This window comes from Nyctereutes procyonoides, unplaced genomic scaffold (assembly GCF_905146905.1).
Source record: "Nyctereutes procyonoides isolate TBG_1078 unplaced genomic scaffold, NYPRO_anot_genome, whole genome shotgun sequence".
Taxonomy (NCBI): domain Eukaryota; kingdom Metazoa; phylum Chordata; class Mammalia; order Carnivora; family Canidae; genus Nyctereutes; species Nyctereutes procyonoides.
In genome coordinates, this window is record NW_026575146.1 from 63,921,895 (window position 1) to 63,938,116 (window position 16,222).

The 16,222-nt window shown below is 46.0% G+C and overlaps 2 protein-coding genes across 8 annotated transcripts in view; one reads left to right on the forward strand and one right to left on the reverse strand.

Moving 5' to 3' along the window:
• SPIN1 (spindlin 1) overlaps window positions 1-16,222 on the reverse strand; it is a 77,816-nt gene that overhangs the window by 36,523 nt on the left and 25,071 nt on the right. For 6 of the 7 annotated variants that reach the window (XM_055311006.1, XM_055311004.1, XM_055311005.1 and 3 more), the window contains one exon: window positions 477-687. The exons of the other annotated variant lie outside the window; for it this stretch is intronic. In XM_055311006.1, coding sequence (XP_055166981.1) covers window positions 477-528 — 52 coding nt within the window. In that variant the 5' untranslated portion in view covers window positions 529-687. The remainder of the gene's footprint in view (window positions 1-476; window positions 688-16,222) is intronic. 7 annotated transcript variants of the gene reach the window in all.
• Window positions 12,404-14,572, forward strand: LOC129500494 (PR domain zinc finger protein 14-like). Its single transcript, XM_055311000.1, is given in 3 exon segments — window positions 12,404-12,641; window positions 12,643-13,877; window positions 13,880-14,572. Coding segments are annotated over 3 exon segments (1,686 nt in total). The 5' UTR covers window positions 12,404-12,504; the 3' UTR covers window positions 14,194-14,572.

The following is a 16,222-nucleotide window of genomic DNA, read 5'->3' on the forward strand; positions in this document are numbered from 1 at the left end:
TACCTTTGCTTCTGGGGTGGGTAAAGATCATGCAAAGTCTAACCTTCTATCTAGTTGTAATAGCTGTGTGCCACAAGAGTTCGTGTCTAGTAAATATTTGTCTCATTTCCACCCATTTCATCCCAATAAATTATTTCAAATAAACATACAAAAGCTTTTTTCCTTAAAATCACTAAATAGCCTAACACTCATACTGTTCTAGTCAAATCACTTTCATTTATTATAATCCCATGAGGTAAGTATTTATAATTCACTTGCTGTATTTAGCAGACATCTGTATTTACCAGAAAGACCACAGAAAAAAATATTAACATGCTCCCTGCCTTTGAAAAAAAGGGACCTATTATTTCCCATGTATGTGTCTGGAACCCTGGAAAGCACAAAGTTTTAAGAACAGCCAACCAGTAGGAGCCATGTGAGAGACTCCTGGATGTTACCATGTTCCACACGTAGTAACAAAGGCAGGGGCCGCCTACCTGCATCCGCTCTGGACCGCTGGCCAGGTGTCTTCCCGAATGGGGTCTTCATTCATCTGTATTTAAGTGAGCAGCACAGCTGCTGGACTAGGGTGAAAATTGAATACTCTCCGATTTGAAACTTTTCACAGAATCTCAATGTTCCTGTTAATCCATCATCCAAGTGCCTTTTTTTACAAGTTCAGCAAAAACATGTGAAATCATAAGGACTCTGTAAAACAGTGAAGTAATGGTTCGTTACTAGAGCATCACAAAAGCAAAACTACCCGAGTGAGCCACCAACTAACGTAAAATTTTAAACACAACATCAGCCACAAAGTGGTCTGCCCAGAAGCAATTAGCCTGACTTCCTCAGACCTGGGCACCAGGGGCTGCACCACCCACGGAGGCCGTGGGATCGCCCACACTGCATCTGCCTTCTGCACTCAGCCCAAGACCCATCCTGCTGCCACAGCCATAAAGGGAGAGCACCGGGGTGGCAGTGAACAGGGTCCTCCCTCAGAGGAAGGGGGCCAGCAGGTCAGAGAGAGGAGCACAGCCAACAGGACTCAAGTGCCCTGTCTACTCCCGAGCTTCCAGAAACCAGAGGGAAGAGCAGCAACTCCTGTACCCATGCAAAAGTTAAGTCATCTTAGGGAAGCAGTTTATCCCTTAAGGTAAATCTGATTCCCACTGCATCCAGAGTAACACATATGTGGAGACAACGCCTCCTGCGTATCTCACAGATGCACAGCACTACCCTGGGCTTCGTGGGGTTAGTCTTCATGCAACCACGGCCACGTGTTCACAGATTCAAGAACTGAAGGCAGTGCTGAATTAATTTTCGAGACAAAAATGTAACAGAATAAAATGATTAAAAAGCCTTATTAATCATTAATTGGGAGAGAAGAATCCATTTAACAGATGAAAATTCTTAACTATATTAAACTTTTCCATATTCAAGGCAGACTTAAAAATGACCAGATGTTAGAACTCACTCAGCGAGTATGGCCCCCACTGAGGCTCAGGAGGAAGGGAGGCAGCACACACCTAAGTGAGAACATGCGACGCAGGAGCAGCACCTCTTCAGGACTTGGCTCTTCCCCCTTGAGGTTCTAGGGCTTGCAGCCTCACCACCCAAGGCCTGGGGAGCCCCCGCAGAGGCTGCCACCCATCTCCCAGGTCCACCCGCAGCCTCTCCAGCATCCTACACAATGCCCCCACCCTCTAGAAGGCCACAAGCGGCTACTCCTGCCCACAGCTCCCCATCAGCCACCCACAGGGCCACCAGGCCACAGCACGGGAATATCGTACATGCCAGCCTGCTGCCTGGGCCTGGGGCCACCCAAGGCCCCCATGCCCAATCCCCTCCGCTGTGCCACCATGTTCACCATGCCCTCGGAACGATGCACTCCTGCAGTCTGCCCCCCAGGTCTCTGACACCCTCCTTTCAAGACCGCTGCTCCCGCCCCAAGCTCCAGAATCACAGCTCGCACCTTCTGACCACCAAGCCTACGAGAGCTCCGGAATCCTCACCGCAAGGACCTCATCTCAAACCACCTCTGATCGTCCCCCTCCCCTTGCATGGATGCTCTACCCCACACTTCCTGGTGTGCCGGGGCCTCAGCACTGTCCCACAGTTCGTGGGCATCATCGGGGCCAACCTGCCCCTGCAACTGCTCCAACTCCTCGGACATCACCCACGACAGCTACTCCCCTGCTTGCCTCCATTTTCTCACCCCTCTTGTCCTGTCCCCTTGGTGGCAAAGCCTCCAGTGCCCACGGCTCATGCCACCAGGTATGGACAACCAATGGAGCAAGCAGGCAAGCACGTGGCCACCTGCCAGGGGAACAGCCCTGCATGAGAGAGGACAACCCACCCTCACACCTCCGACCCCGAGGGCGACGTCAGCTCTCTCCTGCCTCCCCTACTGGCTCCCCCTTACCACCAGAGCATCCTCAGTGGTACTTGACAAACGATGCACCATCCCCCAACCAGAGAACATCCACCCCTTCACGGAGCTACCCGAAGACTGAGGCAGGTTTTCATCTATACAAATACCAATGTATCCTCCCTGGTGAGTAAATCTGCTCTGCACCATGAGAAACCCAGCTTCCTGGGGTCCTGAAGTGCCCGCCCCTCTCCTGAGCACACTCAGGGTCTCCCGGTGACACTCCCTACTGCACAGATCACCGGGATGAACCTGTCACCCCTGTTCTACTTCAAAACAGTGCAATGCCCGAGGTGAGAGAGCCATTGTGGGGAAGGCTGCAAGGAGCTTTCTGAATAAGCTAAGAGTGCAAAATTTTAGATCCAGGTAGGTTTTCCCCATTTTTTGAGATACAGTCAATATCCCAACTACCTCATCTACCCAGACGCCTTTGAGTCCAGAGAGAAAGGAGAGCCTGAGTGAGAACACTACCCGGCGCCACCTCGCACCCCTGGCTTTGCTCTGTTCCAACAGCTGCCACAGAATGCTTCAAAAATCTCTAAAACAAATCTCACTCTTCTGTCTGGAAAGAGACAAATTTAATTTGTTCAAAAATTTTTTATTTTTTTACCTTAATAAACTTTCCCTTAAGTTACTCTATTAAGTGGTTAATTTAGTCAACAAAACAAAAAGAAATTATTTTTAAGAACTTTAAATGGTGACAGAGTAAAAACCCCTTATTTCTAGGAGAATAGGAATTCTAAAAGTTTTTTTCCAAGTATTACAGAAAATGCTGTCACAGGCCACAGAAAGGCAGTCCTAGGTCTGGAGAGGCCCAATGCCATGGCCGCCACAAGGGGAAGGGTGCCACAGGGCCACGTGGCTTTCAGAAGCAAGGCCACTCAAGCCAGTGCCCCTCACATGAGCTGGGCATCCCCCAACAGCCTCCAGGGGCACCACTGCTCACACGACATTGTCAGAAACCCTTCCTCAAGCCTCTGGACCTCAGCCCCAGTTTACGGTGAACTTGGGTGATACAGAAGCCACACGCAAGTGTCTACAAGGCAAGCAGGCCCCACTCTGCTAGACAGCCACATACAGCTCCATCCTGGACTACAGGAGCCGTGATGTGCAGGCTGGAGTGGAGAATGTGATGGACACTCGGGCATTACTGACGGCCCCCTGCACACACTTGTGACGCTGGGGTTGCACAGTCATTCTCAGGAAACACACATGGAGATTTCAGAGGCAGACTCCCGTAAGGTCTGAAAATGAATTTCAAATGGTTCAGGAAAGAAAATGAAATACACAGAAGAAAATGAAAATAACAAATAACAAATCTAATTGATGCGTACCAATGCTATTCTTTGAACTCTTACTTCAATTTGAAATTTTTCAGAATAAAAAGCTGAGGAAGAAAGGATCCTGGATTTTCCTTTGCTAAATCCATCTTTGCTAAAATAAGGCCAACTATCCAGGTTTGCAATCTTGCTAAACAATCTTTAAAATGTGTCATTAATTTAGTTTTCAAACTCAAAATTCTCTCTCCGTAATAATGGGGACAACATTCTTACAAACAGTTTCACAGAAAAAATATGTCCCAAGGCACACACTGTGCGTCCACATGCTGCTGTGTGTGCATCTGCTCAGGCACCTCACAGCCACCAGGAGGCACAGACAGTGACCACACTGCAGCACAGAAGCTAAGGCAGCTTGCACACGATCACACAGACTGCAAGGAGCACTGCTGAGATAATTTCCTATTTTAACAATAAACATATAGATTGTTCCCATAAAGGAAGAGTGTGCCACAAAATTCAATGCCACTAAATCCTATTTCCAGAAAGCATAAAAAATGAGTTTCAACATTTCAGATAAAAAAGAATAAATACAAGAAGTTACATTATCAAAGTATTTGCTCCCAGCTGCTACCATCAAACCGTGCTGTTTATAAAAATAAATCTCCTAAACTGTTTAAGCAAAGATGTTAAGTCTCAAAAAGGTCTCGATACCCAGACCACTACTGGAAAAGCACAGGGGAGCACTAGTGGCCAAAATACACCAAGGTGAGTTGAAGTCTGAGCTGCCCCCAAGTTGTCTTAAAGCTACTGTCACAGAGGATTCCACATGGGTGGGAGGAATGCGTATTACCACGAACACGTAAAAACTGACATACAGCTATAATCTCAACAGGGCCTAAATATTAAATAACCTTTTTAGTTAAAATATTATAGAGAAAAACATCCCTAAGAAGTGTTGTGACATCTGCAATTTACCATGCAAGCTTTCTAAGGGCTCAAAAAAAAAATTAATGTAGCAAAATATTAGCAAAAGAATCTCAATGTAGGGCATATGGATATAACTCAACTACAGTTTCAACTTTTCTGTGTATAGAAAATTTCATTTAAGAAGTCTCGGTGGAGGAGGCCTGGGTGGCTCAGTGGGTGAAGCATCTGCCTTTGGCTCAGGTCATGATCCCAGGGTCCCAGGATGGAGTCCCACATCAGGCTCCCCTGAGGGGGCCTGCTTCTCTCTCTCCCTGTGTCTCTGCCTCTATGTATCTCTCATGAATAATCAGAAAGAAAAGAAAAGAAAAGAAAAGAAAAGAAAAGAAAAGAAAAGAAAAGAAAGAAAAGAAAAGAAAAGAAGAAAAGAAAAGAAAAGAAAAGAAAAAATTACTTCCTAAAATGTACTAGAAAGTCCAATGGAGGGGCACCTGGGTTGCTCAGTCACTCGGGAAAAGCTGGCCCTTGACTTCAGCTCAGGTCGTGATCTCAAGGTTGTGAGATCAAGCCCCACACTGGGCTCCACACTCAGCACAGAATCCTCTCTTTGAGGATTCTCTCTCTTCCTTTGCCCCTTCCCCTGTTCACTTGTGCTCACTCTAAAATAAATCTTTAAAAAATAAAGGAAAGAAAGAAAAGTTCAATGGATGGCACCTAAAGACCACATTACAGAGGCTTCTAGTACAGGCTGTCTCTTTGGCCCAAACCTCAGGATGAAAATGAAGGCTGTTGCTCACCCAGTGTTCGGCTTGAATGCCAAGTGGGTATCTGAAGGCCTCCAGAGCCCCACACTCTCATATACCAGTATGAGCAAAATTACTGAACAGCCAAAATCCCTACACATCTAAATACCATGTCCTAATATGGAGCTCTGAACCATGGACCTAATGCATGGGAGCCAAATCTAGATGGGGAAAACCTGTCTTCATTTTCCTAACCCTCCTCTAAAAGACAGCATCTCCCTCCACCATGAATGTATACAACAAACCATAGTGTTACTAGGAACCCTGACTTCCTCAATGGGAAACTATTTCCATCCCACTGAATGTGTTATAGATCCCAAAGTCACTTTTTAGCTCATCAATACTTTTAAATGATGTCACATGCTGCAGAACAGACTGGACCAGAGCAGACCAGCTGCTGGGTCAGCAGTCCTCCAACTGTGAAAACACAGTTGATGGTGTTAGACAAAGGCCTGGCCAGCCCTGGTCCAAATTCCAGGGAGAATCCCTCTAAATCCTTGAAGCTTCTAGAGTGACAGGAGTCTCTATGATTCATGGTGGCCCCTAGATGATTTGTGCTGACAAGATGTCTCAGAATGGGGTTGGTCACACCAGAAAGACCAACCATGGACCTGGAGGACTGAGGCTCTGAATCCCATGATGGCAGCCCAACTGCTAGATGTTCAATTCAACCTGACGGCCAATGATCCATCAATCATGCTTACATAATAGAACCCAAAAGAAACTGGACACAGAGTTGAAGTGGGCTCCCCGGTCAGCAATGCTCCCAACTCCACAGAAGAGCACTACAAGCTTCCCATCTGGACCCTCACAGACCTCGTCTTGTGTGTGTGTTTCCTCTTAGGATTGTTAAGATTTGGATCCTTTTCTGCAAGTAGATACATACCTTGGATCCTGCACATTCGGGTTCCAGACCACTGCAAGTCAAGTGAATTTTTTGTTTCCCAGTGCATAAAAATGCTATGTTCATACTCTACTGTAGTCCATTTATGCAACAGAATTAAGACTAAAAAAAATACCACCTTAATTTGGAAAGTTTATTGCTAGAAACTAACCATCATCTGAGCTTTCAGCAAGTCATAATCACTGATCAGATCACTGTAACAAATAATGAAAAAATTTGCAATACTGCAAGAATCACAAAAACAGAACACAAACACAAAAAGTGAGCAAAGACTGTTGGAAAAACGGTGCTGCATGCTTGACAGAGCTGCCACAAACCCTCACCCTGTAAAGAACACAGTATCTGCCCAGCACGATGACGTGAACCCACTAAGGTGAGGGATGCCTGCATAATGCAAGACGTTCCAGTAAATCCTCAAATCTGAGGGGGCCGTGGGAACCCTCACATTTGTAGCTGGCTGGTCATAACTGCAGGGGGTTGGGGGCCCCCAAGCTTGGGCTGAGGTCTGCAGTGAGGGCAGCTATGTGGAGGTCAGGGACGTGTGACCTCACCCGGGGAAGCTGGTGTTGGAGGCTGTGCTGCAGGCACCACACAGGTCTGCACTGCTCTCTAGTTCCTTCTCACTGAATACCTGCTGACCAATATGTGAAGGAAGAAAAGGCAAAGACCACCTCAATTTACTTTTTTATGAGTGTCAAAAAGCCATCATTCAAGTATCTTAAAATATAAAACTTTAATGATGCATATATTAACAATACCATCCTGTACTTAAAGTCATAGTACCATTAAATTTTTTGTATTTTTATAACCATTTAAATATAACTGACTTCTTTTATGGTCCCTTCTATTTTCTCTACTGTATTCAGAAAACCTGCCAGAAAGTATCCACAGGTTTCAGCAGACTGCCAAAAGGACCACAACACAACTAACCCTGTCTAAACCACTGGCAATAAGCAACTCTGCAACCTTTAAAGGTCACCTGCAAGCACCAGGTAAAGAATGGACAACTCCTGGTAGGGAGGACTAGTCACTGAGAACACTCCTCTGAAAGCTAGAAAATCAAAACAAAATCTGAAAGCAATTACTATCAGGAACCAGGGTTTCTTACAGAAATAGTTACTTCCAGGGGCATCTGGGTGGCTCAGCAGTTGAGCGCCTGCCTCCCGCCTAGGGCGTGATCCTGGAGTCCTGGGATCGAGTTCCACATCGTGTTCCCTGCTTCTCTCTCTGCCTGTGTCTCTGCCTCTCTCTTGGTGTCTCTCATGAATAAATAAATAAAATATTAAAAAAAAAAAAAGAAAGAAAAGAAACAAGTTACTTCCAGGTCAGGTTCAGGACCTAGAGGAGCAGCCTGGAACACCTGGAGGTATCAAAAGCCAGGAAGCTACCGGAGCCAGGGAGACATCCCTGGAGGAGCGTCAGACAGGTTCCCTTAACCATTTTAAGTTCTGAATATGACTGAAGACTTCCACAACAAGATTTGGAATGCACAGTTTGAAGGCATCGAAGGACATGACTGACTGTTGCACTCACAATGGCAGGATCTGGGGAGATAAACCCCACATCTGGAACGACTCGTATCCCTGAGAGCAAGGGGGTGGCAAAGGCTGACAGCTCTGCAAGGAGCTGAAGACCAGAAGCCCAGGACGATCGGGGACCAGCACAGCAAGGGGAGGCTGTGAACCTAGGCTGTGGTGACCAGGACATGGTAGGAAGGCAGGCTAAGAACTGCGGTGTGCCTGTAACTCGTCTGCACTCCGAACACGGCGCTGGTGGAAGCACTAACTGCCCACTCCCTCAGGTGTCTGGCAGGAGCAAGCATCAATCAATCTTCCCTACGAATATCATCCCAGACTCCAGACTATTTCAAACAATTTTAAAAATGTAATCTGCTGATACACAGATGTGCACACTTATAAACTGGCCCACAAGGAGACAAAAAACAGGCAGAAACAACAAAACAGAATGAAAAAAGGAGACCCACAGAGTTGCTGGGTACTTGGAGTTGCAAAATCATACTTTATGCTAGGGGGAAAAATACATAAATATAATTACTGTTAAATGAAAAATAAAACAGCTGTCAAGCATCATGCTCCAAATGGTAAAATCTAAGAGAAAAACTGGTAGAAAACTTTTGTTAAGATGCAGGACAGCCGGCACCCAGCCTTGAAGTTCCCCTGAGCAGAAGGCACCAGTTTAGTCATGCAGGCAAAACTCAATTTGGCTTATTTATTTTGCAAGACGGACTGGACCTGGGTCATCCCTTGGTGGGGCCTCTGGACATCATGAGCAACAAGTGAAGTGTTTTCCCAAGATTGGTATGAGGTAACCGCTGGCCAGTTCCCGATCACTGGAGATCATGCTAGCATCGTGACCAATCCCCGGGAAGAAGACACAGTCACCGACGTCTCACCAGAGAAGCTGCCCCCGAGCCTCACTCCACATGCCAGCTTGCAAACTGCTATTGGAGTGTGTGCACAATAAGATGCATGATCCACTGTCTGCCTTTGGCTGTTGTGAGCCTCTGACCTTTCACAGTATCAGAAGTGGAATGCAAGTGAGGCTCCCAGAGCTCTAGGACCCTCAGAGTCCCCTCCCACGCAGAGCCCTCCCTCCCCACCTCCCCACTCCTAGAGGCTGAAGCTAAGTCTCTCTGGGCTCCAAGCTCTCCCAGCTTCTTGTGCACTTGCTTCCTGTCCCTGCGCTGCTCTCTGGTTTCTATTTCCCTTTGTGGAAACTTCTGGGTAAGTCACCCCTCCTGTTCACAGGGAGGAAACACGTGATTCCCGGTGATTTGGAACAACTGTCAGAAACTAAGGCCCTCATAGCTCAGGCATGTTAGGGAATCCAGAGGCAAACAGGTTCCACCTCGTCCCTGGACCAGGCTCTCCGCCCTTCCTCCACAAACAGGTGAACTGCAGTGGTCACTGAGGGAACCTTTCGTTAGGTGAGTCCACCTTAAGAAACACCCTTAAAGAGGATCCCAAACCTCCATAGATAAATGGAATGCTCTGTTTGGTATGCAGGAGCTTCTAAAACACAAAGATGACTTCAAAACCAGTTCTAAAAGGATCCTTACAGCAAATAAAATTGAGTAAAATCTCTGGCCATCTGAGCAAGTAACCCTTAACCTACTCCATCTGCCAAAAACATAATTTGGATCCAACTATTCTTTTGAGTTTTTTATCTGGGACATGACTACAATTTATTGAAACAAAAGCTGTAAGATCTCTGTGTCTATCTGGAGATTTATGATGCCTGTGTATATGCTGTAGATGTGATTTCATTTTCACCTCTTAATGATACTGCCAGAATTAATTTTAAAGGCTCTATTCAATTGGCTTAAAGAAAATTGGGCATTTCTATATATTAGGTATACCCCTAGAAACACAGATACTGGGCAGCCCCGGTGGCCCAGCAGTTTAGCGCTGCCTTCAGCCTGGGGTGTGATCCTGGAGACCCGGGATTGAGTCCCACGTTGGGCTCCCTGCATGGAGCTTGCCTCTCCCTCTGCCCCTCTCTCTCTCTCTCTCTCTCTCTCTCTCTCTCTCTGTCTGCCATGAATAAATAAAAAATTAAAAGATTAAAGAAAAGAAACACAGATACTAACCCATTCTTCAAGTTCATCAGATCTGGATAATCTCTGATAAATAAAAGGTAGTTGAAGTTTCTTGGTTTAACAAAAACAGGCATGTCTTGAGAGTGATCAATACTGAATGTAATACAAACAGGAAACTTTCCTATCCAGGTTTACTGATCAGGTAAGATCACAGTGTCTCCAAGGTTACAGAATGTATCCACAAGAAAAAACTTAAGATGATGGTTATTTAATGTCTAACTCAAGCCTCGTTAGAAGCAGGCAATTTAAATAAATGTAAATGGGAACAAACTCTCTACTGTTAAACTAATGGATTTTCACTGAATATCTAAATCATTTCTATATTAGATAAACATTAAATGCTGAATATCGTTAATTCTGGCTTTTGAATTTTTATAGAGACAAAAAAAATTTGGTTTTAGATGTATGCCTGGGTGGCTCAGTGGTTGAGTGTCTGCCTTTGGCTCAGGGCGTGATCCCAGAGTCCTGGGATCGAGTCCCACATCGGACTCCCCTCAAGGAGCCTGCTTCTCCCTTTGCCTATGTCTCTGCCTATCTCTCTCATGAATAAATAAAATTTTTTAAAAATTTGGCTCTATTAATAAACATGTTTCATACCACACTGAAAAAAGTTGAGACAATAGATTAGAAATTTTGGAATGCATGTATCAGTTTGCTAATCTACTACTAGAGGATGCTAACATGACAACTGCTCACAACACCCACCTCCTGGTTTTCCCTGAAAGCAAGGTTAAGATCTGTTAAAAGCTGCAATAGAGGCTTAAAGTGCAAAGTGCACCAGAGAAAACACGAGAACACTTGAAGTACTGGCACAAATTAACTCTGCACACGCTATGTGCACACAAGGCAGCAGATGCCCTGTGCAAGGGGGGCAGCACCTACTGTGGAGTAGTTACTGTAACTTCCTGTTTCTCAAACTGTGGTCACAGACCCTTGGTGAGTTGTCGTTAACATTTATTAAACAGGAAATAGAGGGGCACCTGGGTGGCTCAGTCAGTTAAGCATCTGACTCTTGGTTTTAGCTCAGGTCGTGATCTTGAGTCCCTGGATCAAGCCTCTTGTCCGGCTCCCTGCTCAGTGCAGAGTCTGCTTGAGATTCTTTCTCCCTCTTCTCCCCTCATCTGCCCCTCCCGGGTCTCACATGTTTTCTATCTAAATAAATAAAATCTTTTAAGAAATAAGTAGGAAATATACACATTATTAGTAGCGACCTATATAAATGGATTATATTCAATTTATCTATGTTACAAGTGAATTATAAACTTATCTACAGATAATTGAAAGATTCTCAAAAAGTGCAAGAGTACATGCGTAGCATAAAATAGGAAATACATGTCAGTTTATTAAGCTCTTATTTACTTACATGGTATCCACATACATATTTAGTATGTGCTGGGCCAAAATATACCTGTATTTTTTGCTGTGTAATTATCCAAAATGTTTTAAAGTCACTGCTTTCATGCGGTCTACTGAGCAACAAAAGGGTCTACGCAGCCAGTTGGAAAGACCAATACAAGAACCACCACTCCTGCTGTCCTGCACAGTGACAGCCCCCCAAGGACAGGCTGCGAGCACTGATAGTCTCACATGTTCTTGCCTTCTTCTCAGCCAGGCAACAATCCGTATCTTAAAAAACTTCTATTGCTTATAACTAAAATTCACCCTTGAACAACACTGGGGTTGGGACACGGACTGCCAACACTACTGAAAATCCACATATAACTTATGACTGCGAAAAACCTTAACCAGTGATCACCACCATTGACTGGAAGTCTTAGCGATCACATAACACATTAACACATTCTGTAAGTTACAAGTATCATATGCTGTATTCTTACAATAAAATAGAGAAAAGAAAACATCTCTAAGAAAGTCATAAGAGAGGATATTTTTACAACACTGTCCTGTAGGTGAAGGGCCCATGTGGCTCACAGTCCCTGTTCAAGGGCCAACTGAACTTGAGGGCGTGAGTTCCAGGGGCAGATCCACAGGATTTACAGCTCTATCAGTTTAGAAGCCAAGTCTCACCTTTCAAATCTTGATTCTCCCTGTCAGCAATAATGAGGGATCTGCGGCCCCCACCTGTCCTATCACATCCACCCTGGCAGAGCGATGTCAAGAGAACCGTACAGACACAGTCTCACGCTGTAATCTCCAGAAGGTATATGGTTCACATTAATTCTGTACAGGGAACTTACACTTATTCAGTGTACTATACGAACACTTTTATTATCCTCTACCAGTAAGCCTGTCATTTATTCTGTAACAACTGCCTTGCGAATTTCTTTTCTAGGTAAGAGTCGCAAGTTTTAGAAATTAAGATCTGAGGGGACAGGAGGGCTCGGGCGCACCGGCCAATGGCTGCGGTGGGCAGGGAGGAGAGCGGCCGGGCCCTGCGTGGGCCGCGGGTCCCTTCCCCACCCTCGCCCAGTCCCAGCCCCGCGGCCCCGCCCGCCGCTCGACCCCGTCGGCCGAAGCGGCCGCCCGAAACCTACCGGTGCGGAGCCCGCGCCGCCCTCAGGCTTCTGGAGGCGCCCGGGAAGGTGCGCCGCGCGCTGTGGCCCCAGATGGCTCTGCCGCCGCCAGGTGAGGCCGGCCCGCAGGACAAGATGTGCTTCGCGCCCGAGAGGCTCCAGCGCAGCCCCCAGCACCTGGACGCCTACAACATGCCCTTCCTGCCCTACGGCCACAATGGGAACTTGCTACCCGCCCCGGGAGGCTGCAGTGTCCGTGTCCCACACGGTGCCCCCCTTCACCTTCTGGCCCGCGCCTCCCTTGCTGAGCTCCAGCCTGGCCCTGCAGAGGGAGCCACTCTACGATCTGCCCTGGTACGGCAAGCTGCCACCATGGTACGCGATTCCCCACCTCCCCAGAGAGGTGCCACACTTCAATAGCAGCCACGAGTACAGAGGCGCCACCAGTGGAGACTTGGACCACGTTGGTGGCCAAAGCGACAGTGGCCAGTGTTGTGGACCTGAGATTTTAATGAAACCGACGGCTGTGAATGCTTCCCTATTACCTGAGGTGATGAAGACCCCCCAGTTATTACCTTCCTTCCCCGGCAAGCGATCTGAGGAGGGCTCCAAACTCCCCAACCCGTATGGAAAGTCGATTCCCCGTTACCACTTCACCCAGGAGGACCTGCACTTCGTTTTGTTCGGGGTTATCCCCAGCGTGAAGCACTCAGCCCCTCTGCACCATGCAATTTCTGGCTTCCTGGTCCCCACAGACAGCTCTGGATTCGATTCTCTTTGTCGAACTCTGGATAAAGACTCCCTTCAGCTACCAGAAGGTCTCTGCCTCAAGCAGACAACGTTCGGAGAATTGCGGCATTTTGGTGTATTCTGCAGTAGCCTCATTGCCAAAGGAGTCAGGTTTGGGCCCTTTCAAGGTAAAGTGGTCAACACCAGTGAAGTCAAGACCTATGGAGACAATTCTCTGATGTGGGAGATCTTTGAAGATGGTCATTTGAGCCACTTTACAGATGGAAAAGGAAATGCAGGGAACTGGATGTCCTTTGTCAACTGTGCCCATTTCCCCAAGGAGCAGAACCTAGTTGCAGTGCAGTGTCAAGGGCAGATATTTTATGAGAGCTGCAAGGAGATCTGCCAGAACCAAGAGCTCCTTGTGTGGTATGGAGACTGCTATGAAAAGTTTCTGGACATTCCTGTGAGCCTTCAAGTCACAGAACAGGGGAAGCAGGCTCCTAGGTCCTCTGAGGAGTCTGCAGAAGGCTACAGATGTGAAAGATGTGGAAAAGTATTTACCTACAAATATTACAGAGATAAGCATCTCAAGTATACCCCTTGTGTGGACAAGGGTGACAGGAAATTTCCCTGCTCTCTCTGCAAACGATCCTTTGAGAAGCGAGACCGGCTTCGGATCCACGTCCTTCATGTTCATGAGAAGCACCGGCCTCACAACTGTTCTACCTGTGGGAAGGTTTCTCTCAGTCTTCCAGCCTAAACAAACATACAAGAGTCCACTCTGGAGACAGACCATACCACTGTGTATATTGTACAAAGAGGTTCACTGCCTCCAGCATCCTCCGCACACATATCAGGCAGCACTCCCGGGAGAAGCCCTTCAAATGCAAGTACTGTGGGAAATCTTTTGCATCCGCTCACGCCGCTCACGACAGCCACGTCCGGCGCTCACACAAGGAGGATAAGGGCTGGTCTTGCAGCATCTGTGGAAAAACCTTCCCGAATCAAGAAGAATCCTACTCCCATATGAAGCTGCATGAAGGCCACTAGCCCTCAGAGTGTGGAGACCATGCAAATCTAAAGGCTAGGATTTTGTCTTCATTTTTGTCGCTTTTGGGTGTGTCAAGTGAACAGGTGATAGTTACACTGAGATGAGAAACAGAAAAATGGGACCAGCCAATAAACTGGATTTATCTATTTATTTCCTCTGCTTTCGCAGAAATATTTTCCACAAGAATGGAGTTTTGGTGAATCTACCTAGAAATAGTGAGAGCTGGCTATTGATATAGCTAAGGGGTCTGGAAACCACACAAACCCTGGGAGAGGGACTGTATTTTATTTCAGAGACTGGAAGTAGAGTTTGATTTCTGTGATTAAAATTACCCTTTCTCTACTATTTGCTTTGGGTCCCTGATTGTAATATGGCTGTGGCCATATTCACAGAATAAATTCTTTAAAAATTCAAAAAAAAAAAAAAAAAGAAATTAAGATCTGAACTAATAAAATTGCAACTGTCAGCAAAAAATATTTGTTTACTTATTTATATGATTTTCATTCATCATGATAAGTGAACTCCTTAATCCCCATCACTTATTTTCCCCACCTCACCTCCCCTCTGGTAATCAGCAGTGTTCTCTGTAGGTAAGAGTCTGTTTCTTGGTTTGTCTCTCTCTTTTCTTATTTGCTCGTTGAACTCCCACATGAGTGAAATCATGTGAAATCTTTCTCTGACTCATTTCACTTAGCATAATACCCTCTAATTCTATCCACATCGTTGCAAATGGCAAGACTTCATCCTTTTTATGGTTGAGTAATAGTCCATATTTGTATATTTACCACACCTTCTTTACCCATTCATCCATGGATGGACACTGGGGCTGCTTCCATAATTTGGCTATTGTTAATGCTATAAACATTGGGGTACATGTATCCCTTTGAATCAGTAGTTTTGTCTTCTTTGGGTGTTTACCCCAGTAGAGCAATTGCTGGATCATAGGGTTTTTTTTATTTTTGAGGAACCTCCACACTGCTCTCCACAGTGGCTGCACCAGTTTGCATTCCCACCAACAGTGCAACAGGGGTTCCCGTTTCTCCACATCCTCACCAACACTTGTTTCCTCTGTTTTTGTTACTTTGGTGTTGAGCTGTATCAGTTCCTTATATATTTTGAATACTAATCCCTTTCTGGATATGTCATTTGCAAGTATCTTCTCCCACTCCATAGGTTGTTTACTTTTATTGATGTTTTCCTCCACTGTGCAGCAGCTTTTTATTTTGATGTAACCTACTTTTGCTTCTGTTTCCCTTGCCTTAGGAGACTTATCTAGAAAAATATTGCTATGGCTGATGTCAGAAAGATCACTGCCTGTGTTCTCTTCAAAGATTTTTATGGTTTCAGATCTCACCTTTAGGTCTCTAATCCATTCTGAGCTTATATTTCTATATGGTGAAAGTGGTCCAGTTTCATTCTTTCCCATGATGCTGTCCACTTTTCCAAACACCATTTGTTGAGAAGGCTTCTTCCCAGTGTAGCCCTCTTTTGTAAAAAATTAATTGTCCACATAACTGTGGATTTCTGGGTTTTCTTTTTAAAAAAATTTTTTTTTTATTTGAGAGAGAGAGAGAGAGAACAAGTGGGAGGGGCAGAGAAAGCAGCAGACTCCCTGCTAAGCAGGGTGCCTGACTTGGGGCTCGATCCCAGAATCATTACCTGAATTGAAGGCAGATGCTTAGCCAACTGAGCCAGCCAGGTGCCCCTGGGTTTTGTTTTATTCCATTGATCTATGTATTTTTACATCAGTACCATACAGCTTTAATTACCACCCACATCTGTAATATAACTTGAAATATGGAATTGTGGTACCTCCAGATTTCTCTTCTTCAAGACTGCTTTGACTATTTGAGGTTTTCTGTGGTTGCACACAAGTTTTAGGATTGTATGTTCTAGGGATCCCTGGGTGGCGCAGCGGTTTGGCGCCTGCCTTTGGCCCAGGGCGCAATCCTGGGGACCCGGGATCGAATCCCACATGGGCTCCCTGCATGGAGCCTGCTTCTCCCTCTGCCTGTGTCTCTGCCTCTC